This window comes from Crinia signifera, chromosome 1, assembly GCF_055691185.1.
Source record: "Crinia signifera chromosome 1, ASM5569118v1, whole genome shotgun sequence".
NCBI classification, from domain to species: Eukaryota; Metazoa; Chordata; class Amphibia; order Anura; family Myobatrachidae; genus Crinia; species Crinia signifera.
In genome coordinates this window covers 301256089-301283434 of record NC_139217.1, presented here as the reverse complement: position 1 = coordinate 301283434, position 27346 = coordinate 301256089, and the positions used below count along the sequence as shown (strand labels likewise).

The 27346-nt window shown below is 44.4% G+C and overlaps 1 protein-coding gene across 4 annotated transcripts in view; it reads left to right on the top strand.

Annotated features, from left to right (window-relative positions):
- Positions 1-26693, top strand: part of DOCK8 (dedicator of cytokinesis 8) — a 161603-nt gene extending 134910 nt beyond the window's left edge. For all 4 annotated transcript variants that reach the window (XM_083186050.1, XM_083186049.1, XM_083186048.1 and 1 more), the window contains 5 exons: positions 1280-1516; positions 2310-2453; positions 10549-10655; positions 20272-20442; positions 24209-26693. In XM_083186050.1, the coding sequence (XP_083042176.1) occupies positions 1280-1516; positions 2310-2453; positions 10549-10655; positions 20272-20442; positions 24209-24266 (717 nt within the window). In that variant the 3' untranslated portion in view covers positions 24267-26693. The remainder of the gene's footprint in view (positions 1-1279; positions 1517-2309; positions 2454-10548; positions 10656-20271; positions 20443-24208) is intronic.
- Positions 26694-27346: the final 653 nt, after the last annotated feature.

Genomic DNA, 27346 nt, shown 5'->3' with positions numbered 1-27346 from the left:
TTAAAATAAGTGCAAAATGCATAAATGTAAGAGAAGGAATCCCCCATTATAAATATGTCTATAAACACAATTAATCAACAGTTACATATTTTAGCTGAGGAATAGAAAATTACACAAATTATGTAATAGAGTGTTGGAGACATGTTTCAGTAATTACTATGGTACAGATACAGGGTTTACCAACAGATACAGCGTTTTCTTCATTACATAGAATAGTATTTTCATGTAATTTCAACATATGATGCATGATGTAATGTAGATACACGCACATGATCTGTTATTACAAATTCAGTACTTATTTCCTAGCACGGCGCCCGCGATTTTGATTGTATTGATCGGGTCGGAAAAATCGCGTCGATTTTTACATTGGAATCAATGTAAAATGGTCCCTGAGACCCGATTTTACATTGATTTCAATGTAAAAAGCCCCAAAACCCCCCATTTTAATAGAAAACCCCCCTCATGTTTTAAATGCCCCCCCAATGTTAACGCCACCCCACTATTGACGCCAACCCGAAGCGTGGCGAGCGCAGCGAGCTCGCGAGGGGCGGCGGTACGCGTCCTCCGACCTTTTTATACCCCCACTAGCCACGTCGGCGTGGAGTTGATTTTATAAAGTGTGCCGAGCGCAGCGAGACACCGAGCCCGAAGCATGGTGAGAGCACGCGCATAACTTCACCGGTATACGCGTCCCCTCGCGGGGCTCGCTGCGCTCGCCACACTTTATAAAACTCCATGCCGACGTGGATAGTGGGGGTATGAAAAGGTCGGAGGACGCGTACCGCCGCCCCTCGCGGGCTCGCTGCACTCAGGTTGACGTCAATAGTGGGGTGGCGTTAACAATGGGGGGGGCATTAACCATACTTTATAACAATACTCAATGACAAATTGGCCATATTGGCCCATTTCCCATTGTCCCCTATGTAAAATCGCGTTGATCGCGATTATAATGGGCCGCGACCGACGCGATCAACCCGATTTTGACTTGAAAAATAATTTAACATTATTCTCTATGGGAAAATCGCGTTGATCGCGTTGGTCGCATCGCGGCCCATTATAATGGGCCGTGATGGACGCGATCAACGCGATTTTCTCTTTCACCGGCAAATTAGCAGGTGATTGACAGAAAATCGGGTCCATCGCGTTGATTGTATGCCTTAAGTACCTTACACTTAAGGCATACAATCAATGAGACGGGCGCCGTGCTAGGAAATAAGTACCACCAATTCTTTATTCAAATTTCATAACATAAAGATAACTATATAAATATTCTCCTTAGGCCTACATTCAGATTACGTTTGTGGAGCCATACTTCGAGGCATACGAAATGAAATACAGAATGACATATTTTGAGAAGAACTACAACCTCCGCCGATTCATGTACACCACCCCGTTTACACTTGATGGGCGTCCCCGTGGTGACCTAAGTGAGCAGTATAAGAGGAAGACTGTCCTGACAACACTGCATGCCTTTCCTTACATCAAGACTCGCATCAAAGTCATCCAGAAAGAGGAGGTACCATAGTAGACAAAGATCTTATCTCCAAGCCTGTGTGGGGGAGACAAAAGGGAATGTGAATATTTTGGAATCAAAGCGCATTAAATAAAACATGTTACATACACATACAAACATCAGAGATTTATAGTTACAGTGGAAGGCATCGCCAACCTTCTTTTCTGAACTAGTGACATAAAACATCAGGGATCCTGACAATGTCAGCATGATCCACTGTGTTTACACTGGCAGCCTAACACAGCCTGCACACAATGGCCTTATGTTGACTAACATACATGGTGCCATGCTGAAAGTGTTTTAAACAAAGGTGATCTACAATAATGGCAACAGACGTATTACTTACTCACAACTGACAGCTTCTTTTTGCTTCCCTAGCAAGAGGCATCTGCACTGAATAGGAGAAGGATTAATAAAGACTGCATATGCTGAATATATACCAGACAGTTCTAACAGAAGGCAGTCTACATGTTTAATATAAGGTCTAGCCAGTGTAGTAACCATTGCTATGACATATGCGAATAGATATATTGACCTTTGGTATGATGGCGTAAGCCGTGCACGTTATACCGTTGACAATGTATTCTTTAAAATAAAAAGACATCACCTTATTAATATGCATGCACGTTTCTTACCCTGCTTATATTCTGTTCATTACCAATAGCTTAGCTTTGTTATTGTGATTTGATACTCTGCATAAGCTGCCTCTTTCCAGATTGGCACTTAGTGTAAGGGAGACAAAATAGCTTTAAAATACTTTTTTTTTGTTAATATTAAAATGTTTTATGTTTTCTAGTTCATCCTGACTCCTATTGAAGTTGCCATAGAGGATATGCAGAAGAAAACACTCGAATTAGCTGTTGCTACAAGCCAGGAGCCACCAGATGCAAAAATGCTTCAGATGGTGCTGCAGGGCTCAGTAGGAGCCACTGTAAACCAGGTAACATTCATTAGTAATAATTGTGAGTTAAGTTGAATGGTGAGTTCTACTGGTACTGACAAATAGTAAAACTTTCATGAAAGGTGCATTGCATATATTTGTTGCTCTCCAAGCTGGGGGGCAGAAGATAATTCTTGGTCTCCATAGTTGTTGGATTTCCTGTGGGGAGGATTTTTTTCTTGTAATAGAGTTGAACTCAATGCCGATGATCACATTTGTAACTGCACATGCATGAATAACTCTGAAAAAACTCATGTGGTGAATACATTTAACAGGGCGTGCACAATGAGGTGCTGTTGTGTTTGGGTCAGATGATGTAAAAGTGTCGGATGTTTTGGATCGGTGACAGGGAGGGTATACAATGAAGGTCCCTTAAAGTGGGTGCAAGGTGTGTGGGTCCAAAAATTGTGACCAAACCTCCAAAAATGCCTTTTCCAGACACCCCTTCCCACACCTGCTTATATACCAATCTCCGTTATGCAATATATTTTGGAGCTTGGAGGCGATGGGTAATGACATCTTCTAATACTTGTGGGAGCTATGGGGGTCATTCTGGTTTGCTCGCTAAGCAGTGGTAGTTCCCTGCTTAGCGAGCCTTCTAACGCCGCCCGCCCCACCGCGCCCAGAGTATATCCCCGCTGCACTGTGAATGGATATTTCTCTTTCAATGGTCCTGGTGACACAGCTCAACATTGGGATGTAGGAGGGTCCGTAGGAGCCAGGCACCTATCCTAAAGCTTTTGAAGGGTAGGCTCCTCCCTTCTGCATCCCAGACTCCTCAGTTCGTGTTAGGTGCCCACTGGAGCGGGTGCTATTCTAAAGGGCTGCTGGAGCAGCCGAAGGATTAGAGTTAGGAGTTTTTTATTTTATTAACTTTTACACTAGCTAGGTAGGCACCGTGTGAGGATTCTTACTGAATCCTCACACTGACAGCGCAGCAGGAGCTGACAGAAGCGCGTCCTGTCAGCTCACTGTGCACGGGGGAGACACTGTCTGGTCTCCCTGTGCAGCGCTTACAGCTTCTATTAAGGAGCTGCCTGGGCTCCGGAGCGCTCTGAAACCGGCTTCACGCTAGGTGGGGATCCACGGGGACAGGCGCTCCATGATGGCGGCGGCCATTTTCTGCGGAGCTTACACACTGAGCTCCTATATGAGAGGACAGCAGTGTGTTACAGGCATGTTCCAAGTGGTCCCCAGCAGAGGGGGAGACACTGGTCTGTGGCTTTGGGGGAGGAAGCCCTTAATGCATTGAGCACCTGCAGTGTTTGTACACTGAATTTTGTCCCTGAGCAGATGGCCAAGGGGGGCTTGTGTATTACTTGCGCTGCTGTGAGACCCATGGGGAGTAACCCCAGAGGGTAGAGCAATCGGAACCTGCGTGGGCCAGTGCCCTGGGCAGGTCTGTTAATGCCTTAGTGCAATTGCTGGACAGGCAGAGTGATGTGTTGGTAGCTTCCCCGAGACCTATGTCATCATCTCCTCAGTCCTCTGGCTCCTTGCCTCTGACCCAGGCAGATCCTGGCTTCTTACAGGTCATGCAGGATACTGCTAAGGGGATCAGCAGGTTTAATGATTTGTTAGACAAATTTGATGGTGATACTGTGGGGACCCCTAAAAGTTCTTATTCAGTGCCATTGCTTGTTGCTGAAGAGAAGGGAGAGTACACAGACATCCCCTGGGATCAGGATGATGACTCTGAGGATTCCTCGGCCTCAGGGGTGGAGGATTTGATTACTGCTGTTAAACAGGCTTTGAACTTGTCTGTGGAGGATAAAACTCCTGCAAAAGGTGTTTTTAAAAGGCAGCGTAAGGAAACTGTTACCTTCCCTGCGGATGAAGGTTTACAGGATTTATTGGAAGGGGCTTGGACAACGCCCGATAAAAGGCTGCAGATGCCTAAGAGATTTTTAAGTCTATACCCCATGCCTGAGGCTCATGCAGACCTCTGGGAAAAAGTTCCGGTGGTAGATGCTTCTGTGGCACGGCTTTCTAAAGCCACGGTGCTACCTGTCCAGGGGGGGCAGCCTTTAAGGACCCCGTAGACAAGAAGCTGGAAGGCAGGGGCAAACGCAGGATTTTCAGAAGGGGGTTTGTAGAGGGGCGAAGCAAAGCACGGAGATGGACACTTAGGTGACCCAGTATATGCCGGGTCAGTTAAAGTATTATAGATAGACCAAATGTATATAAATAATAATAATAAAATATATATACATATATACATACATATATATATATATATATATATATATATATATATAGGGGCATCAACAGCAGTGTAGACCCCAGGGCATAGCAATGTATTGGGGCCCCTACCGATCCTCCAGCGGTAGGGGTGGGGGAAGCTTTGATGTCCCGCGGGTGGTAGGGGGTATTATATCAACCGGTCAGCATGTAGGGCCTGGATCAGTAATTTCCACTAATTACCCCTTTACGGGATGCAGTTTAAATCCCGGCGGACGGGATCCCGGCGTTCAGAATCCCGACGCTGGAATCCCGATCGCCGAAATCCCGACCGCCGAAATCCCGACACTTTCTCGCTCCGTGGGTGTCCACGACACCCCTGGAGGGAGAATAAATTAATGTGCCGAGCGTAGCGAGGCACTGGGCCCGCTGCGTGGCGAGCGCAGCGAGCCCGCAAAGGGGGGGCGAACCACGTCCCCACCTTGTCGGGATTTCGACGGTCGGGATTCCGGAGTCGGGATTTTGAACGCCGGGATTTCATACTGAATCCCCCTTTACTGCACAGATGGTGGGAGATGTGGTGGGAGAAGGGGGCATTGGGCTGAATGAAGGGGCCCTGATACATAACTTCCAGGGTGGTAGAGAATGTTTAATATGCAGAGGAGGGGTTTATAGTGGAGTGGGCTTATTATTCATCATTTTCTGGTGGGAGGACAGCTTGCTTGACTGCAGATATCTCCAGTTCCTGGAAATAAATTTCTTAGATTTTAATGGAATTAAAAATCCCACCTACCAAATGGTATTGGGGACTAGGGGATCAGAGTTCAGTAGGCAGCGCAATCTGCCAACGAGCATATAAAACTACATACCAGGTGTGTGGAGCTGGAGCAGTAACCAGCTGCTAGAAGGCTGATATCTCTGGTTCTGGGAACAGTAGAGACAAGCTACTAGTGTCCATCAAAGGGGGAGAGTCCCAGCTTTTGGAATATACCCTCAGAAAAACACTAAGTCAGACAGAACCTGAAATATCTGACTGGGGACAGCAATTAACAGGCTTGGATGGGGACCACTGCTTTGAAGTCAGATATCTCCGGTTCCCAAGGGCCGATTTTAAAAATTCTTGTACCTATGGAAGACTCCTGGCGGGGTTTCTGGGGACTCAGAAACCCCCCCTGCTTCCGCTACTGGAAGGTAACCTCAAGGCAATATTTGAGGGGGTAGGTTACATTTTACGCCCTCTTATAGCATCAGCCTGGGTCTCTAAGGCCATGATTGTGTGGGCCAATGACCTATGTACAATTTTACATGCTGATCCATGTGTGTTGCTGCTTGCTGAGAAGCTTAAAGCAGCTGCGGAGTATGTGCTTAAGGCTGAGGAGGAAGCTCTCAAAATGGCTTCCAGAGTTTCCACAGTGTCCGTCAATGCCAGGAGAGTGCTTTGGCTTAAAGCCTGGGAGGCGGATAATGAATCAAAAAAGGCCTTAGAGGCATTAGCTTTTAAAGGAAAGCTGTTGTTTGGTTCAGAGCTGGAAGAAATTATTAAGCAGGCCACGGGAGGCAAAAGTACTTTCCTGCCGGCTTCTGCAGCTAAGCAGGCCTCAAGGTTTTCTGCTTTTAGGCCGTCCTTTCGGCCCTCCCCTAGAGGGGGTGCGTCCTTTCGAGGACAGTCTTTTAGGGGAAAGTTTCAGTCCTCCAGGGGTAAGGCCCCAAAGTCAAAGTTCGGTTCCTTTCATAAGAAACCAAGCACCAAAGGAGAGGACAAGCCCTCCGCATGACTATCTGGGGATTACCCCAGCGGTGGTCAAGGTGGGGGGGCGTCTGAGATGGTTCAGGGATGAGTGGGCATTGTTGGGCCGGGATTCCTGGGTGCAAAACATTGTATCCCAGGGTTACTGAATTCCCTTCAAAGATCTTCCTCCGAGAAGATTCATTCCTACACCACTGTCAAAGGAGTAGCGGCTCCGTGTTGCTCTTTTGGCGGCGGCTCAATCTCTCTTAGAGAAAGGTGTGGTTATCCCGGTCCCTCGAGCGGAGTGGAAGAAAGGCTTTTATTCCACTCTGTTTTTGGTGCCCAAGCCAGATGTGTCTTTCAGACCAATCTTAAATCTAAAGTCCTTGAATCTCCATCTGTGGGTAGACCATTTCAAGATGGAATCTCTACGGTCTGTGCTGCTAAGCCTGGACCAGGGAGAATTTTTGGCGTCCATGGATGTCCAGGACGCATATCTTCATGTGCCAATCCATCCGGAACATCAGGCTCTCTTGAGGTTTGTGATAGGAGACCTGCATTTGCAATTCCAGGCGTTGCCCTTTGGTCTGGCCACAGCACCAAGGGTATGCACCAAAATAATGTCAGTAATGGCGGCGGCCCTCCGACTGAGGGGAATCACTGTGATTCCATATTTGGACGACCTGCTGTTCAAAGCAGAGTCGGCGGAAAAGTTGCAGAGTCACTTGGTAGAAGCCATCAGGTTTTTGCAGGCTCACGGTTGGCTTTTAAATTTACAAAAGTCTCAGTTGGTGCCATCACAGAGACTCCAGTTCCTGGGATTTGTCCTGGATACCCATCTACATCGGGTATTCCTACCAGAGACAAAGGCCAGGGACCTGGCCTCCTTGATGTGGGAGATCCTGGGGTCTCAGAGCCCATCGGTTTGGAGGTGTCTCAAACTGTTGGGGAAAATGGTGGCGACTTTCGAGACGCTACAGTTCGCCAGGTTCCACTCTCTTGGTCAGGGAATACTCAGACCATGAAGTCAGAGCACATAGTGTTGTCTCCAGAAACACGGTCTTCCCTGCATTGGTGGATGGAGGTGGATTCCCTTCAGTGGGGTCGGTCTCTGCAATCTCAGGGGCTGGGGGGCAGTGGTTTTGGACCTGCGCCTCCAGGGCTTATGGACCTCGGAGGAGTCTGCTTTGCCGATCAATATCCTGGAACTGCGGGATGTGTGGAAAGTGGTATCTCTGGCAGGAGAAAGATTGCAGGGTCTTCCTTTAAGGATTCAGACCGACAACGCCACGGCTGTGGCGTACCTGAATCATCAGGGAGGCACACGTAGCAAGCTGGCCATGTGGGAGGTTTCCCGGATCTTCTTGTGGGTGGAACAGAATGTTCCAGCATTGTCAGTGATATTCATCCTGGGGGTGGAGAATATTGAGGCCGATTTCCTGAGCAGGGAGGAGCTGCTAGAAGGGGAATGGAGCCTGAACCCACAGGTGTTTCATCAGATTACACTGAAGTGGGGAACTCCGGAGGTGGACCTGATGGCATCGAGGTTAAATCATCAGGTGCCCAGGTTCTATGCCAGGACAAGAGATCCACGGGCCAAAGCAGTAGATGCAATGACTATTCCCTGGGAGGGGAATCTGCTTTATGCCTTTCCGCCGTTTCCAATGCTGGTGAGAGTATTGAAAAGAATCCAGTCCCAAGGAATTCCGGTGATTCTAGTAGCTCCGAATTGGCCAAGGAGGTCCTCGTACTCGAGGCTTCATAGATTGTCTGTGGACTCGTGGCGGCTACCTTTGAGGTCAGATCTGTTAAACCAAGGGCCGTTCTTACACATGGATTCAGCTCGGCTAAATATTGAAACTTCCATCTTGAGGAACAAGGGTTTCTCGGAGGCTGTGGTTAACACCATGGTAAAAGCTAGGAAGTCAGTGTCTTCAGCAAACTATTATAGGGTCTGGAAGACCTATATTAGGTGGTGTGAAAGGCAGAAGTCGCATACATCGCGGTTTAGACTTTCAAAATTGTTGGAGTTTTTGCAGGATGGTTTTTCGTCTGGGTTCAGCCTTCAATCACTTAAGGTACAGATATCGGCCTTGTCGATTTATTTCCAAAAAAGGATAGCTTTGCTACCGGAGGTGCAAACTTTCCTGCAAGGGGTTTCACGATTGAAACCTCCCTACAAGCAACCAGTGGCTCCATGGGATTTATCGCTGGTACTGGAGTGTCTTCAAAAGGCGCCCTTTGAGCCGCTGAGGTCGGCTGACCTTAAGTTCCTTACATGGAAGCTTGTATTTTTGTTGGCTGTTGCGTCAGCAAAGAGAGTATCAGAGTTGGGAGCGTTGTCATGCAAGTCTCCTTTTCTAATTTTTCATGATGACAGGGCTGTTCTTCGAACAGTACCCCAATTTTTGCCAAAAGTAGTCTCTGCTTTTCATCTGAATCAGGAGATAGTTCTGCCTGTGTTTCAACCCCCAGAGGGTTCAAGAAAAAGGGACAAATTGAGGAATTTGGATGTTGTGCGCGCCTTGCGCATTTAAGTGGACAGGGTGAAGGGTGTCAGGAAGACTGACACTTTGCTAGTCTTGTATGATGTGCACAATATTGGTTGGCCTGCCTCTAAGCAGACCATTGCTAGGTGGTTGCGTTCTGTCATTGCCTTTGCATATACTAAGGTTGGTAGGCTTGTGCTGGCCAGGATTAATGCGCATACTACCAGGTCGGTCGCCACCTCTTGGGCGGTTCGACATGGGGCCACGGCTGAGCAGGTTTGCAGGGCCGCCACTTGGTCATCTGTTCACACTTTTGCCAAATTCTATAGGTTCCATGAGTTCGCGTCGGAGGACGCATCATTCGGGCGAGCAATGATGAGAGCTGCAGACCTGAGCGTACCCACCCAAAGGACCGGCTCTGGAACGTCCCAGTGTTGAGCTGTGTCACCAGGACCATTGAAAGAGAAAAAGGGATTTTTGTAAGAACTTACCTTTCGAATCCCTTTCTCTGATATGGTCCTGGTGACACAGCGATCCCTCCCTTACGCTCAGTAAGTATGCCAGTGTTCATGATGTTTCATGTTATATATGGTTGAAAAGTTATTTTTGAAATTGTGCATATAATGTGTGCAGGCGTTTGCACTGAGTTAATGTATTCCAGTGGCTTTGAAATATTGAACTGAGGAGTCTGGGATGCAGAAGGGAGGAGCCTACCCTCCAAAAGCTTTAGGATAGGTGCCTGGCTCCTACGGACCCTCCTACATCCCAATGTTGAGCTATGTCACCAGGACCATATCAGAGAAAGGGATTTGAACGGTAAGTTCTTACAAAAATCCCTTTTTTGCATAAACATCCACTCGCATTGTAGCATGCAGGCCCAAAATGATTTCTACAGTGCATGCAAATCAAAGCCAGTCTGGGCTGACTTAGACTTGCGGCGTCATAATCTGAGAACTGGGCGGGCAGCTGCCCTCCTGCGTTCGCTTGGGGGCACCCAGCATTATCCTGGGCCCCTCCATCACCCCCCCTCTGTGCGAGCACCACAGAGACTATGCAAGTCTCCGATGGTGCCCACAGAGCAGCCCTGCACATGCACATAAGCGAATATGTCCATGCGCAATGCTTCAACATCGGCCCACTATAAGAACATGCGGAGGACCGAACAGAGCATAGAAATGAATGTAAACACACTTAATACACTTAAGCTATAATAGGTTATCTAAGTATCAAAGCTGAGTTTCCCTTAGCCCAGGGGTTCCCAAACTATTTTGAATCACGGCGCCCTAGAGCATCAAAATATTTTCAAGGCACCCCTAGGCCAAATGCTGCTTATCGAGAAATTCCGAAAAAAATATATTAAATTAAGTGCATTGTGTTTATATGTCACAGTTATCTGGTGAGGGACAGGATTTGCCTCTGTTTGTCCACATATATTATGATTGGCAGCCACAAACACTGGTTTTGCCTGGTACATTGACCATAAATAATATGAATTGATCGTGGTCTACCAACCCAAGGCACCCCTGTAAGTGTCTTGAGGCACCCCAGGGTGCCTAGGCACACAGTTTGGGAACCATTGCCTTAGCCTATAAAATACTGCATAAGAAAAAGTGTTTTTTTTTTAACAGAGGAAATACTGTATAAAATGTTGGTCCTAGCTGTTTAATATCATTATCATACATGTTGTTTACAACAGGGGCCACTAGAGGTAGCTCAAGTGTTTCTGGCTGAAATTCCGGATGACCCTAAACTGTATAGACATCACAACAAGCTGAGACTGTGCTTCAAAGAATTCATTATGCGGTAAGATTAAAAAGAGAACTAGAATATAAATAGTTATGTATACTTGAATACCACTTTGCTAAATATTGTTACTCATAATTTACTGAGACTTACTGTATAAAGTACATTATGAGTTCTATGATTTTCATGTTTTTTCAAATTTTTCTATATTCCTTCCTAGCACTTTATTGGTGACATAGCTGCATGGCTGCCACCAGAGGTGTAGGCTACAGGTAGTACAATAGAAAAAACAGTGATGGGGATTTTGGGGCTGTTTTTTTGAGTATACCTGCGCACAGAATCTATTAGTATGTACCTAGGACTAGCAGCTGCACTTTAAACGGGTGACTTGGTCCGTTGTGGTTTACAGTATACAGAGATTGGTTTAGTGCTGCGCTCTGTCACTAAGATTCTACCATTGGTTGAGTAAAATAAATGTTTTTTATTGTTGTGCAAAAAATAATAATAATCATGCATAGAACAAATGCTCTTTTCAATACAGTGTCCAGTCACTGAGGCTGGAGAATATGTATTCCCTCAAGGGCAATTAATCTATACAATGAAGAATAAGAAAAACGAAAAAGATGAAAAAAATTGTATATAACACAAATGTATCACAAATAGTCTGAAGAATTTTGAACAATTGTCACTGCTTCAAAATGATGTTATTGGACCGACAGTGTAGGATAATGAAAATGAGAATCGTGCAACCAATTTATGATGCCGATTGTCTGTCAGATTAATTGCGTGGTGTGTACCCACTCAAGTAGCGAGTGCGCAATATTTGTCCTAATATTGGGAAATAGGTAACTTTAAGTATAGTGGATAAGTTCAGCGGCGTCCCGCTATTTGTAATCCTTATGTTGTAACGTTCTGTGCAGTGTTCTGGTACCTTAAAAATTCGTGTTCGGGAACGGTGGCACTTTAGGAGGTGGCTTGGGGAGCTGGGGGTCCCGGATAGGTGAAGCTCCTTCTGTCTCCCGTTCGTCACCGGTAGCTAAGTGCAATGCACTGCTGACCGAGACACGGGATATACAGATGTTGCTGCCCGTCTAGCTGAGTGGTCGCGGCTCACCGTGTCAGGATGCTGAGTGGCTCCTTTGCGGTGACCGTTTCTCACAGTTACAGGACCTCACCGCTGCAACCCGCTCTCCCTCTCATGTATACTCACCGCTGCCGTTACACCAAGTGCTGTCAGTATCGCTGCGGCTTCTGTTAGCGTTGCGTCGTATGCGCCCGCCGGCTGCTGGATGCTGTGATGGTCACGGATGTCGGTCCTCGGCTGTGGATCTTTGTTGCAGGGTTTGAAACAGTTCTGTATGTATACCCTCCAACGCGTTTCGGCTATCTTTGCCTTCTTCTATACTTAAAGTTACCTATTTCCCAATATTAGGACAAATATTGCGCACTCGCTACTTGAGTGGGTACAGAGGCGTAACTATAAATTTTACTATATTACTGCGCCCCCCCCCCCCCCCCCCCACATGGCATTTCGGTAAGGCATATATATATATATATATATATATATATATATATATATATACACACACATGCGCATATATATATATAAATATACACACACATGCGCATATATATATATATATATATGTATATATATGTGTATATATATATATATTCACAATGTACAGATGGAGCACCTCTCAGCCAGTGCTGGGACTCACCAGAACGCCCCTGCTAGCGAGCCGGCGCTCCATCTGACTGGGACGCGCAAGCATCCCACACGCACGCGCGTCCCTATTTCCAGGCGGCAGGGGACTTGTACCCTGCCCGTCTCCACTTCAGGGAGACGTGCAGGTTTAGGGGGGAGCAGAAAGGAGGGATCAGGCGGCATGGACCACCGTAGTAAGGGAACGCACGCGCATCTTGTGTGCGCACTTTCCCTTCTGGCGGCTGGCAAATCTACCGCCAGCCCCTGCAAGAATGATGGGCACTCCATATGCATATATATACATACAGATGGAGTGCCCGTCATTCTTGCAGGGGCTGGCGGTAGATTCGCCAGCCCCCGGAAGATGCGCCTGCGTCCCCTTACTACGGTGCTCCAGGCTGCCTGATCCCACCTATACAGTCTGTGTGTGTGTGTGTGTGTGTGTGTGTGTGTGTGTAGGTGTGTATATATATCTATATATAAATACATATATATATATATATATATATATATATATATACACACACATATACTTTTTTTAATAGTACTGGTGTATAAAAAACAAACCTCTGTTAACAAGTTTGTCACTGGGTGGGACGACTTTGTCTCTCCTTTTCCCTCACTTTCTCCTGTTCTTCCCTCCTGCTGGCTTCCCTGCTCCTCCAGGCTCCAGCGTGTGACGTGATGATGTAGGAGCAGTTGAAGGAAGCTGAGGCAGGGACCAGCAGACACTGCTGCTTCCCCTGCCTCAGTCTGACACTACAAGGCCACGCCCCCCAGACGCCCACCCCCTCCCATTGGATACCTTGCCCGCCCGTCAATTTTTTTTTTTTTTACAGATCCATCATGGCCGCGCCCGCGCCGACTCAGCGAGCGCACGGGCAGCGGCGGGCAGTGGCAGGCGGTGGGCAGTGGCAGGCGGCGGTGGACGGGCGGGCCTAGGAGATGGGCACAATAAGCAGCAGCCGCATACTGTGTAGTTTGCGCACTGCGCAGCCGGACACTCACTTGTCCGGCGCCCCCGCTCCCGCTGCCCGCAAAAACTATTTTCTCTGCCACAAGTCCAGCACCCAGCGCCCACGCAGCCCCCGCTCCCCCAAGCAGCGGCGGGGGCTGCCTTACGGTATCTCCGCCAGTGAGTGGGTACACACCACGCAATTAATCTGACAGACAATCGGCATCATAAATTGGTTGCACGATTCTCATTTTCATTATCCTACACTGTCGGTCCGATAACATCATTTTGAAGCAGTGACAATTGTTCAAAATTATTCAGACTATTTGTGATACATTTGTGTTATATACAATTTTTTTCATCTTTTTCGTTTTTCTTATTCTTCATTGTATAGATTAATTGCCCTTGAGGGAATACATATTCTCCAGCCTCAGTGACTGGACACTGTATTGAAAAGAGCATTTGTTCTATGCATGATTATTATTATTTTTTGCACAGCAATAAAAAACATTTATTTTACTCAACCAATGGTAGAATCTTAGTGACAGAGCGCAGCACTAAACCAATCTCTGTATAGTGTAGGCTACAGGAGTTACATGGCTGTCTAAGGTGCCTTGCACTAATGATCCTGACTGACTTGTCAGTGATATTTGTCTCCTTCACTCAGGGCCGGCGCTACCCACTCAGCAGAGGATGCAGAGCAGGAGGCACCAGCCAGGAGAGGCGCTCTCACAGCTCTGCATCCCCACTGATAGTCGCTGCTGCTGCGCCTATCATACAGTGACACACACTGCTCAGACAGGCAGTTGAGCAGCATGAAGCTCCCTTCCACCCCCTGTGAATGATAGCACAGCCAGTCAGGGCATTATGGAGAGTGGAGCTACACGGACATCAGGGGGCGGAGCCACACAGGATAACGGGGGGGGGGGGGTGTTAATAGTTACATATACATGTGAGTATGTGTAACTATTACAGTGGGAATTATGTATATGCACTACTTTCAGATCTGCTCACTATGCTGCGTTTATTTGGAGCTTAGCCACCAAACACAAGCCCCCTGCCACCAGAAACGCCCATGCTACTAGAGGATGTTTACACTTACACATCCGCTTGCATGTGCCTGGACAGGGGAAAAATCATTTGATGGTTACTCACCATCAAATGACTTTTCCTCTGCACACAGCCAAAGGGTAGCCCAGGACATACTTTTTGGCTGCACAGTCTTCTCTGAATTAAAGATGGGCACTAATGTCATGTGATGTCATCCGCTCCCCCCAGCAGACAGAGGAACGTCTGCATTCCCTGGGGCCCAGTCAATCTGTGTAAGTGGCGCTACTTCTACAGGCATAATGTGTGTAAGAGTTGCTACGACTGGGGACATGATGTGTATAAGCAGAAGTACTGGGGCATTATGTGTAGCATAATGTGTGGCATAATGTGATATCGGAATTACTGTGTGTGGCATATTGTGTAAACGGCATTATGGTGTATGGAAGTCGCATATGTAATGGATATTACAGTGTGTGGTATGTACGGAGCATTGTGGTGTGTGGCATAATGTGTAATGTGCATCACGGTGTGCAGCATAATGTGTAATGGGCATTACTATCTGCATCATATTGTGTAAGGTGCATTACGGTGTGTGGCATATTGTGTAAAGGGCATTACGGTGTGTGGCATAATGTGTAATAATGGGCATACTGGTGTTATTGGTACTTTTATGTGGCCGTGCCCCTTCCCCACAAAGCCACACCCCTACATTTTTGGTGCACACTATTCTACATTTGTGGATATAGGGGGCAGCAATTTCCATTCTGGCACAGGGCACCAAAATGTTTGCTTACAGCACTGGTATAAGCACCACTACTACTGTAGGCACTAGTTGTAAAGGGCACTACTGTGTAATATTAAGGGAATTATTGGCACTACTATGTGGTGCAATATGAATCAAGGGCACTACTTGCAGTGTAATGTGAATAAGATTGTGCCATTATTTGAAATGTGTGGCCACACACCTTCTTTGTGACCACACCTGTTTCTTTCCACATGCTGTTTCACATGCTGAGGGCGACGAACACCTTAGCACTGGCCCTGCGTTCACTTACCGCTTTAATTGTGCTATGAGTTTGTCTCCAAGCCTGAGGCCTTTGGGTGCATTTATCGATCTGTAGAAAAAGGGCTACCCCTTGTAATAGAGACACACTGTAATATGTAAGTTATCCACCTGAGAATGATGTGCTCAGTGGAATGAGCAGCCTTCAAGTTCTACTCATGTGCCATGAGAAGATACTTAACTAATAGAGCCATATGCCTGCATTTTAAATGTTATTCTCAGTCTTCCTTCTATGGGACCCATGTATCAACAAGTGATAAAACTCATTCTGAGTGATAAAACTTATTGCATATGATATATTGTGCTCTAGCCAATCAGCTCACAGCTGTCATTTTCAAACACATGACAGTTAGGAGCTAAATATATGACATTTAGAAGCTTGGCTGGAGCACCATTTATCATGCACAACAAGTTTATTATCCACAATAAGTTTTATCACTCGTTGATAAATGAGCCCGGATATGTCTGTATCCAATGTTTGTTTGTGGTATTGGAGAGGTTGAGAACATGGATATTAGGGAGGCCCAGCATCTTTATTTTTTACTGGGCCCCACAATTTCTGATTGCAGCTCTATATCATTGCGTTGTTAGGTGTTATAAATGTGCTGCATTGCTAAGGTGGCAACTATGGCACAGAGGGAGAGAGTATGTATAGCAGGATAAGTCACCTATGTATAGTAGCACAATCAGGGAAAGAGAGGTGGAAGAAGCATGGCAGAAAAATATGATTACATAGAAATAAAAGGGATAACCATAGTAGAGGTTGAGACAAAGCAAGTTGATAATGAAATGAGAGTCACAATGCAAGCAGATGTTTAGATGTGTTAGGGGTTCAATGCCAGATAAACAGAACCAGGGAAAATAACTGAAGTATTCTGGAAGATTACAGATTAACATACATGCAAACATAATGTACTGCAACAACCGGGCAATTTGATATATCTGACACCTGAACCACTAGTTGTGACTAAAGCAGCCTCCTTTTCATAGAAAGCAATCCTCAATAATCATACGCCCCCCAGGCACTATTTCCAGACCAAGAATGTGTAAGACAAAGAAACTGACAGAGGTATAACACTTATAGAAAATAGGCAGATGCTGTAATATACAAAAGGACTAGGACAGGAATGCAGCACACCAAGAATACTACAAACAGGAAAATGACTGGAAGAGAAGGCCCAAAGGCCACAGACTGATGGACTAGAATGCTAAAAGCATAACAAAGAACTTGATGAGTAAGCCAGAACATTAGATACTTTACAGCATTTTGGGATTCTATAGATTCCAGTTGTGCCAATGGCAGCACAACAGATATTGTATTTGCAGCTCTGTTGCCACAAGAGTCCACCCCACCATCCTGTGTATAATGCCTGTGTATAATGCCTTCTTTCCTACAGTGTGGTCCTGATACAATGACCACAGGAAATACAGCAGTCACTGTGCTCCTTCTTGTAATCATTGTTGAAGGGCAGGTGATTTGATGGTCGGGCAGGAGGAGGTCAGGAATAGACTGTGAGCTGGGAGGCATAGTGAGAATCTCATGTATGCCACCACTAGAAAGGAGCCACCAGCATCTAGATTCTCATCTTGCAATGTTTAATGAGCAGGTGATTTTAAACACACAGAAAACTAGAGTAGGACGTGTGCTGAGAGTGAGGTGAGAACCTCACCCCTGCCACTTTGCTTCAAGAAAGAAAAAAACTATTTTGGACATTGTATGAATTTGTATTTTAATTATATCATTATTTATAGCTCTTTTATATCAGCTCAGAGCTGGTGGTGTTAAGGTCTCATTTTGATGTACAGGATGTATTTTTTTCTTTCCAGCTGCACTTCTATGTATAGTGCATGAGCTCCAGGAAAGATGATGTCTACTCATTCTCATGATTAAAACCACAAAGACTAAATGAAACAGTTTTTTTAATGAGAAAAACAGATTAGTTTTGAGTGGGATGGCATCTGACTCCTGGCTTGGAGCTTGGTTGCGTTAGCTTGCCGGTCACAGTTAGTTTGCTCCTGTGAGGGCCAGATTAAGAAAGTGTGCCTTCCCGCCTCTCTACATGGGCTCAATAGGCATGTGTAAGGGTCCATAAACAGATATATTGTGGAGTCTGGCATGTGGAAGCACAAGGTTTTATACTATCCCCCATGCATTTTGCAGTGTACATGCTGCTAATGGGTAAACTAATTAGGCACCATGGCCTGGTCCACAACTGCTATGCAGATGATACACAGCTGTACTTGTCCTTTGCTCCGGGCACTGAGAAACCAATAACATCTCTAAATGGCTGTCTAGATAAACTCCAGGAGTAGATGAGTGCCAGATGGACAAGACTGAGTCCTGATAAAACAAAGGTCCTTATGATAGTGCCTCAACATCGAAGGACAATACTGCAGCATGGCCAACCAACTAGACTGACACTTGGGGGTACAAAATTACAAAACTCTGATCATTTGCAGAATCTTGATGTTGTTCTGGATGGTTGCTTGACACTTAAACATCAGATATCAGCCACAATCATTTCATCTGAGGAACATAAACAGATAAAAAAAAACACTTAATTCCCTCTGAAGATCTGCCAAAAGTCATATACGCATTTGTATTATCTCAATTAGATTACTACAATGCCCTCTAACTTGTTCTCCCAGCAAAAGAATTGCTCCGATTACAGCTGGTACTATACACAGCTGCCAGCCTGTTAACCAACCAGCCCAGTCCTAGCCACATAACTCCCTTTCTCTACTCCTTTCACTGGCTGCCTATAAGATGGCGAATCATCTTCAAGAATAACTCACTGAGCTTCAAAGCCCTACATGACCAGGGCCCAAGGTACCTGAGGCAGCTTCGGATTCCACACTGTCCCACCTGATTACTGCGATCTGTAGATGAAGGACTTAGAATCTCCTGTAATTCATCTGGGGGTCGAGCTTTTAGCCATGAGGCTCCGACTCTATGGAACTCACTTACCCGCACAGTTCCAAAGGCCCCCACTCTAGAATCCTTCAAAAACAGACTCAATACTTTCCTGTTAACTCAAGAATTTCTGTAATTCCCTCAAGTATCTCCATGCTCTTTGTAGTCTATGTAAAGCTTTTCTCTATTTCATTGTTCCTGTACTGTATTACATTCACTGTTAAGTGCATTGAGTTCCATTGGAGAAAGAGTGCTATCTAAATAAAATAATAATAATAATAATTATTATTATTATTATTATTATTATTATTATTTTCTTATGGCATAAAAATATAGAACTGCCACATTGAGCTTAACTAGTTTTTTCTGCCATACTAATAGCGAAATGTTGGTGCCCCTGCTTTTGAGGCAGAGGTCAATAGAAGCTAGTGGGACAGGCGTAGGCATGGGGCTGGAGCAGGCAGAACATGCAGAGGCCAGTAGTATCATGGGGAAAGGATGGTTAGTAGCAGAGAGATAGGTAACATACCATGTAGTAAGTTGTGGAATTTTTATATTCTGTTTCTTTTGAATGAGAAATAATATGTAATATGAGTTTAGTCTTATCTGATTTCTTTCTATGGAATGCTGGGTGTGTCTCCCTGTTTGCTCTCCAGGTGTGAACCTACACTACAATGGAAGAATGGTTTTAATAAAGATTCCATGGGAGATTCCACTTACAGAACATAATAATACTGGATATTTTCCTGAAGAAAAAAACACCATAGGGCTTCCATAAAATGAGACAAGTAGAACATGTGCTGTAATCCATAGCAAATCATTTTATTTAATCTGTTTGTTTATATGGATTTGTTGCTAACAGTGTATAGCACATTATCACTCTTATAGCAGGGGCACGCTTCCGGATGCACGTCAGTGGGGGTGCGCTTTCAGACGCACATCATTGGGGGGCGGGCGCTACAAGGCTTGCAAAGCAGCAAACTAACGCTGTTTTGCGAGCCAACCAGATTGAGGGCCTTTGTACCATGACTGTTGTGCAGACCTGTTCATGGTAAGTAAAGGTGGTACTCACATCTGTAATAGGAAACTTTTTCTCATTATATTTATTCCTACTTACAGGCAATGTCCTCTTACAGCTAGGCTGGTCAAACCGGTCTTCAAGATCTACCAACAGTTCACAGGTGTAGTCAGGGCTATTTTTCAGCAGGCTCCAGCAGGAACTGAGGCCCTTATTCTAGTTCACTCTTTCTGACAAAATATTTCTTAGATGGACAAAACCATGTGCACTGCAGGTGAGGCAGGTGTAAAACCCCATCCAAATCTAATTATCTCTGCACAAGTAACACCTGCAGTGCACATGGTTTTGTCCATCTAAGAAATATTTTGTCAGAAAGAATGAACTAGAATACGGGCCTCAGTTCCTGCTGGAGCCTGCTGAAAAATAGCCCTGGGTGTAGTTATTAATAACTAACGTTTTCAAACGTGCTGCATTTATTCCTGTCACATTGTACAGATCCACAACGTGAACAATTGCTAGATCTTGAAGGCTGGTTTGGACACCCCTGTCTTACGGTCTTCATTCTCCAGTTGATAATGCTGCATGTGACATACGTAGATGTACCTGGATGGGTATAATCTGAATTTTTTTTTATTGTATTTTGCATTAGTTATACCAGATATATACTTACATAGTACTCAAACGTGTATAAATTAAAGCTAATTTTGTGCTCTATTTTAAGTCATATAAGGGTCACAATTAGTGTCAAATGGGGTTATTGAAGTCTCACATAAATGTTTACAATTTGAAGTTACTTGATTATATAAAGCAATGTGTATTTTATGTTTAATATCCGTTTAAATGTGAGCATAGTTCATGTCACATAAGAATGGAGTCACTGAAATTCATTGTCATCCATATTTCCTAGCTACCTGTACTATTTATAGACAATTCATACACCTATAACGTTACAATTATTTCATTTGTAGGTGCGGGGAGGCAGTAGAGAAAAACAAGAGGCTTATTACTTCTGATCAGAAGGAATATCAGCAAGAATTGAAGAAAAACTACAATAGACTGAAAGAGAACCTCAGGCCCATGATTGAGCGCAAGATTCCTGAGCTGTACAAAGCTGTGGTAAAGAATCGCAATGATGTGAGGTGAATGTTACAGGACTGTTAAAACATCCATATTGTATTAATGATGGAATGAAACTTTCAGCAGTTGTTGCTGTGCTTTCTGTTACAGGCCCCTTTAAGCTGTACACTCTGGACATTATAACTGTTATAATAACTAAACTAATTAGGAAATAAAAAATAATCCATAATGCAGGGTTAAACAGAACAGCGGATTCTGGATTCAGTGGCAGTTTTATTAAGCTTGGTGAAGTGATAAAGTGTCTGGTTTTTATCACCGGCCAATAATTTCCTAACTGTGAAGTTACAGGCTTGGTTTGAAAAATGACAGGTGGGAGCTGATTGGCCGATGCTAAAAACCAAACACTTTATCACTTCGTTGAGCTTAATAAATCAACCCTTTAGATCTTCAGTGGAAGAACTGTGCGAGGACCTGCTTGGATGTGTAGTTTCATATCCGTTGAGGAGCTGCATGTTAAATACCCCATGTTCTATACAGTAGATATCTTTACCTGTTACACTGGGTTGGGGATGAAATCCCAGCAGTCAATATCCCAATGGTCAGGATGATCAGCCTGGACAACTGTATCTCGATGGGTCCCTGTAAGTATTGTAACCCTATCACTATCCTTAATTGTCCCCTGCCAAAGCCTCCCACCAGCTTAACCTAAACCCCCCCACCCACCCCACCCTGCAGCGTAACCATGCAGTTTAACCCTAATACACACACACACACTGTCTAATCCTAGCCCTGCTTCTAGTGCAGGGGTGGCCAACCTGCAGCTCCTTCCTTAATGAGCCGCAGCTCCTTCAGTCACCCCTGTGATCAGGCAACCCATGCCTCCCCACACAGTGAGCGACAGCATAGCGAGCACCCACCGCCCCCCCCTGCGTGTTCCTTGTGGGAAGACAAGCATGGTGTACCACTACAGCAGATGCACACGACCGCTGAGCTGACCAGCGGCAACAGAGCTGGCAGTTTAGTTGAAGTGGCCATAAGCAGGGAGCAATCACATACCTCCCATCACGACCCTCTCCAGGAGGGACACAATGCTCTATTTCTGGACTTTTCTTTTAATTTATGATTACCATGTGTAGAACACCTTTCTTATCCATTAACATGGGACAACAATTATACATTAAGAGAAAAGTCCAGAAACAAAGCAATGTGTCCCTCCTGGAATGGGTCATGTTGGGAGGTATGCAATCATCTATCAGTAAGTTACCCTTTGTTACCCAGGGAAGGTGGCCTTGTGCAGCAGCCAGGGGTTGGTTGTGTTAGGGGGAGGGGAGAATTTCAGTACATGTGTGGAGCCACAGTAGAGCTGCGTTGGGAGGGGGAATTTGCATATCTATGTAGCTGCACTGTGTTGTGTTGATGGAGGTAGAGTTTGTTTTTATATATATATATATATATATATATATATATATATAGTGTTAGAGGCAGTGGATGGATGTATATGAGAGAGACAGTGTATGTATGGATATATGTATGCTTGTATGAAGGAGGAATTATATGGATGTATGAGGGTGGCGGTGTATAAATGTATGTATGTATGTATGTATGTATGTATGTATGTATGAGGGTGGCGGTGTATAAATGTATGTATGGGCATGTTGTTGGCTCTTCGGCGTCCCTAAACATATTATTTGGTTCTTTGTCTCTGACTGGTTGGCCACCCCTGCTCTAGTGCCTAACCCTATCCCATATAACCCATATACTTCTGGGATGTCTCTGGATCTCACTGATGGGATACTGAATGCATCCGGTTATACTAGCCATTATTTCAAATAGCGTAAGACAAACACTGTGAGCTTCAGGAACAAATGGACATATGTTCTCACATGTTTGGAGTAAAGCGAAGCAGCATATATCTATCTGCATTATTAGTTATATTCAGAGAAGATTATAGGGACGGCACAAAAGGCCGGATTGTTTGTATAATAGTGTATCTTTTTAAGGGATTTTGTTTATTCCTTGTGAAGATTGCAATGCTGACATACTGTAATCACCATTATTCGTCAGTAACTTAAACTGATAGCTTATCTTTTAAAATGTTACAGAGCATTATAATTAATTCTAACTACAGCGTATATTTCTAAAATTCTTTATGAAATTGCACATCTCATGATAAGAGGTATGTACTTGGCACCTGGATCATACAACAAGCTGCACATTCTTATCTCCCCACTGAAAATACTTCAAATTGCTTGCTGGTTAGGCATTGACTTTATGATAAAAGCGTAATATAAATCACCGTATGTCTAAGAAGTATTCCTTGATGAGGCTCTGTGTGTGTCCTGTAACACCTGTGAAACCGCAGCTTCCTCCTTCCGTCCATTACCAATGTCATTGCCAGCATGTCACAGTCGGTTTGTTCAGGGGAAAGCTTGTTGTGCTTTCAGTTTGTTTATGACTAACAACTGGGTTAGCGACAATAGAGCTATTATTTCTGTAGATTGTAAACAGAATGAGGATTCTCAGAGTTGTGGGCTGGACCCTTCCTTCACTTTACAGATGGCTGGAGCTAGGTGAAAGCATTCCTGGCATGTAGGGAATTACAAGCAAGTTTGTTCAGCGTTTTGTGCCTGCCATGGAGAGCGCTGCCTAATTAACAAAGAAGGTGTTTGTTGACCACAAGGTTTTCATCCAGTCCAAATATCATGCACCCTGATGAAAGGTCACTTTTGGATGAAAGTCATAGGTTCATATACTGCTGATTTTGTGCATGTAGCTACAGTTTTATAATGGTGTTTAAATAAGGCGAGAACCTGTATTCACATTTTTAGGGTCCTAGTAAACGCAGTAAGCAGACATTGGCTTTATTCAATGCACTCATTGCATTTTATAAAAATCCTTTGTTTGTTGTGATACTGTGTCCCTGTGATGCCGCCCACCGAATATCTTCCCCGCCACTGTGTCCCCTCGCAACCATGCAAGTGGATGTGTTAGGAAGATACATCCCCTGGCATTTGCCTGCAGCAGGAGAAATCATTCACAAATATAAAAGCCCCCCTACACTGGCTCCAATTTGTATGCGATTTATTGCATGTATATCCCTGGGGAGCTGGGGGGGTGGGGCATCGGGGATCCGTGGGGCGAGCAGCGGGGTCCCCGTGGCGGGCAGCGGGGTCTCTATCTCTACAGCACTGGGCATTAAGTCAGCGGGTCCGTGCGGCAGATGTGAACATAGTAGCGCTATTCGCTGGGCGGTGGCACGGGAAACACTGCTGAATTCGAAGACACTGGCCGGACGCCAATTGGCTGAGATTCAGCCAATCTGTGTCCGGCCAGTGTTTTCAAATTCAGCAGCGCTTCACACGCTATTCGCCGGGTGGGGGCTTGGGAAGCGTTGCTGAATTTGAGAACACTGGCCAGACGCCGATTGGCTACCCCGCAGGGACCCCGCTACATGCCACAGGGACCCTGCTGACTTAATGCCCAGTGCCGCTGGGACCCCGCTGCCCGCTGCGACGCAGGGATCCCGCTGCCTGCCCTATGGACCCCCCCAGTCCGCCCCCCCCCCCTCCCACACACACACACACACCAGCTGGCCAACCCCGCAGCCCGCCCCTTGCTGCATGGGAAGGAGGTGTCGGATGGCCAGCGAATCCGGTTCACTGCATGTGAACTGGAATTGTCCCCTTTGGGTAATTATTTTAATGCTATTACATCCATATTTATTTGTTATGCATATAGATGTATTGGGACTGTTTCAACCTGTTTTAATTTATGTCTGGTTATTTACAGCATATCACTCTTCTAATTACAATTTGTTTATTCCACCAGGGGACTCTTCCATAGATCCAGCTTCAGAAAATATGACTCACAGGTTTTTCAGAGTTGATGAATCCATCTAACCACAGAAGCAACATGAGCAATGCCAGTGGAACATAACAATGCTCTAGGCTTGTCAGTTATATAAGTAGACACATGAAACAAAGCACCACCAATAAACAATTTGTGCAAGGTAATTTTAGCAAGTTTTAATATATGCTTAATTCTGCACCACCACCTAGGAAAATATTTTCCTAGTTTTGCCCCTCCACCTACTGTAGTTCTAACTGCTGTGGCTACCATTGTTTTCAAGGTTCCTCAGTTCCTCTCCAATAACCAGGTGGAGGTGGGATGGGTAGGAGCACCAGTCACTCAGTATGCAATCAAGAGACTGCAGGTTGTAATTTGTCCCCAGATCACACATGAAAGGGGATTCATACATGAAGGGAGTATTGCAGCAATTTACTATTCTCCCGATTCCTGGGTCAAGGGTTTTATGAAAATCTGACACACTGGAAATGCTCAATTCAATGATTCTAATCAACATAGTTTGAGAATTGGTGAAGTAGGAATTTTGAACATGGGTCATTACATGTGGCTCACAATACATTTCATGTTTTGAGTTTACATGCACCACACACAAAAATGAAATTGGAATTCATTAATCACTTAAAACATATGACAATAATCTCTGGGGAAAATAGTCATAATTAATGCTTAGAAACAGAATAGACATTTTCAATTTTAGTATTTTACTTTTATGGTTTATATGTGTGACTCATGTTACAACAGAATGGACATAGGAGCCGAGGGGACTTCTATATTTATTTAAACTTGCTCGCCTTATAATTTTTACAATATTATTGTAATGCTATACACTTATGAGACCCTAAACTTAAGACTGACACACACACACACCCAAAAAAAAAATGAATGTTAAGCAATCAGTTTTGACATGTGACATGTTGCATATGAATGTGACTCATGTTACATTTCTGTCCCCATTCAAAGGGTTCTGATGCAAAATATATTTCAGATTTGGCATGAAAATTCTGACTCGTGTTCCAGAACATGGAATTGAGGATGTATGGCCTGCATTACTCTGCCACCATTTATAACTGGTTATAAAAACAAGATTGTATTACAGCTCAAATCAGTCCTGGTGCAGCTGCCAAACTACTGAGTAAGGGTAGAAGCTGTTTAAAAACATATTTACCTACAGTAGGTAGTAGTTTTAAATTAGTTGAAACGTAGGATTTTTTAAAATAGTAAAAAGTCAAAAGACAATCTTTAAACAAACATATTGCTTTGTGTAATAAGAAGATTAAGGCCCTTATTCTGATCGGTGCAGATTTTTCCGCATGCGGTCATACCGCCGATGGTTTTCGACTGCGCATGTGCAGAGGTCACTCTGCGCATGTGCAAGCGGTTTCGCCGAACGTATTCTTTAGACGCCGCACAGGGGGCGGAGAGGGGCGTGAAGGGCTACTTAGCCTCATTACCCTATGCATACGCCCCGCGTTTCATGGGCGTTCCCATGCAAACGCAGGGCGTATGCATGGTAATGAAGCCGTGACGCATGTGTAGGGGGCGGGCATCTGACATCGCCGGATGTCAGCTGCCCGCCCCCATACATGATTTCATACGGACAAGTGTCCGTGTGGTCTAGGGTGGCGGGCGCTGGTGGAGCGTGCGGCCCTGCATTCGATGTTCGGCGACCATCGAATGCAGGGGCTGCTCCCAAGATGGAGGAGGCGTATCCCCGTCCACTTTCATGCGGACCGCCACATATCCGCGTACGGACGGAGGTGGCGATCCGTATGGAAGGCGGGGATTCGCCTGCACGGTCCTGGCCGCATATTCTGATCGGGCCGCACCGATCAGAATAAGGGCCTAAATTATCATATGTAAATGATCTAACTTGTGAAAATGTATTCTGATAAAAATTCATAATTGAGTGTGGTTCTAATAAGTCAATGAAGCAGCCATGTTGAATCAGAGTACTAGCATGGAATATTAATGGTTAACTGATCATTTTGATTTACATGGAAACAATCATTTTCTATTACAATATAGCATTTTTCTTGAACAACTCCTTGCACATTTATATACAGTGTCAGTACAGCTTAGTATACATAAGTTAAATAAACATTTCAAGACTACCAATCAAGGTAGAAATTGTACTTTGTCTGCAAGGTAGACAGTAGAGGTGTAAATATAATTGTTTTTACATATATGCCTAAAAATTGTGCATTTTCTCTGAAAGTGCTGATGGAAAACAATCTTTCTCTGTGTGGGGAATGGTAGGAAGAGCTACTGTTCATTTTTATTTAAGTCATTTTTCTTTTCATATTAGACATGGATGTATTCATTGAAATAAACGGTACCAAACACTGAATTGCTGGTTTATTTAAAAAGTTGGAAAAAAAAAATGCAAATCTTAAGTATTTTCCTTGCTTGTATATATTTGAACAAATAAAGTCTATAATATAAGTTACTTGTTTTGTATTTACACATAAATCTATTTTTTAGGAATTGTACAGTATATAAACAGGGAGTTTTACCATAACATGGTATATGCATACTGTGTGACTAATGATAGAACTACATTATATGCATCATAAATTATTTGTTTAGTCATAGTTTTATTCTCTAAAGTAGATGTCCGTACTTAAGTCGAGTCTACACTAGACGATTTTTTTACCGAATTTGAAAATAACAACCATTTGTTACAGTTGTTCATTGTGTACAGATTACATTGCTAGGCTTGCGCATTCCTGCAGTATGCTAGTGAAATGTCACCAACGACTAGCAGCAAATCATGCAGTGTGTACACTACTAATGACTCATATATATATTTTGGTCCTTTGTAAAATCGCTCAGTGTGTCCTTTGTTTGCATTCGTCTAGTGTGTACCCGGCATAAGTATCTGCGTCTGTGCATAATATTTCATTGGTAACAAATAAAGCATAGGGCTTTCTATGTAAACTGTACAACATATTGTATCTATTTTTTTATTACCTAATTACGATTTGCATATTTTTGTAGATCTGAAATAAAGTGCCGACCTGCAATTGTAGTACATATTGATTTATGTTAAAAAAAAAAAAAAAAAAAAAAACCTATATATATATTATCTTTGTATCTTTT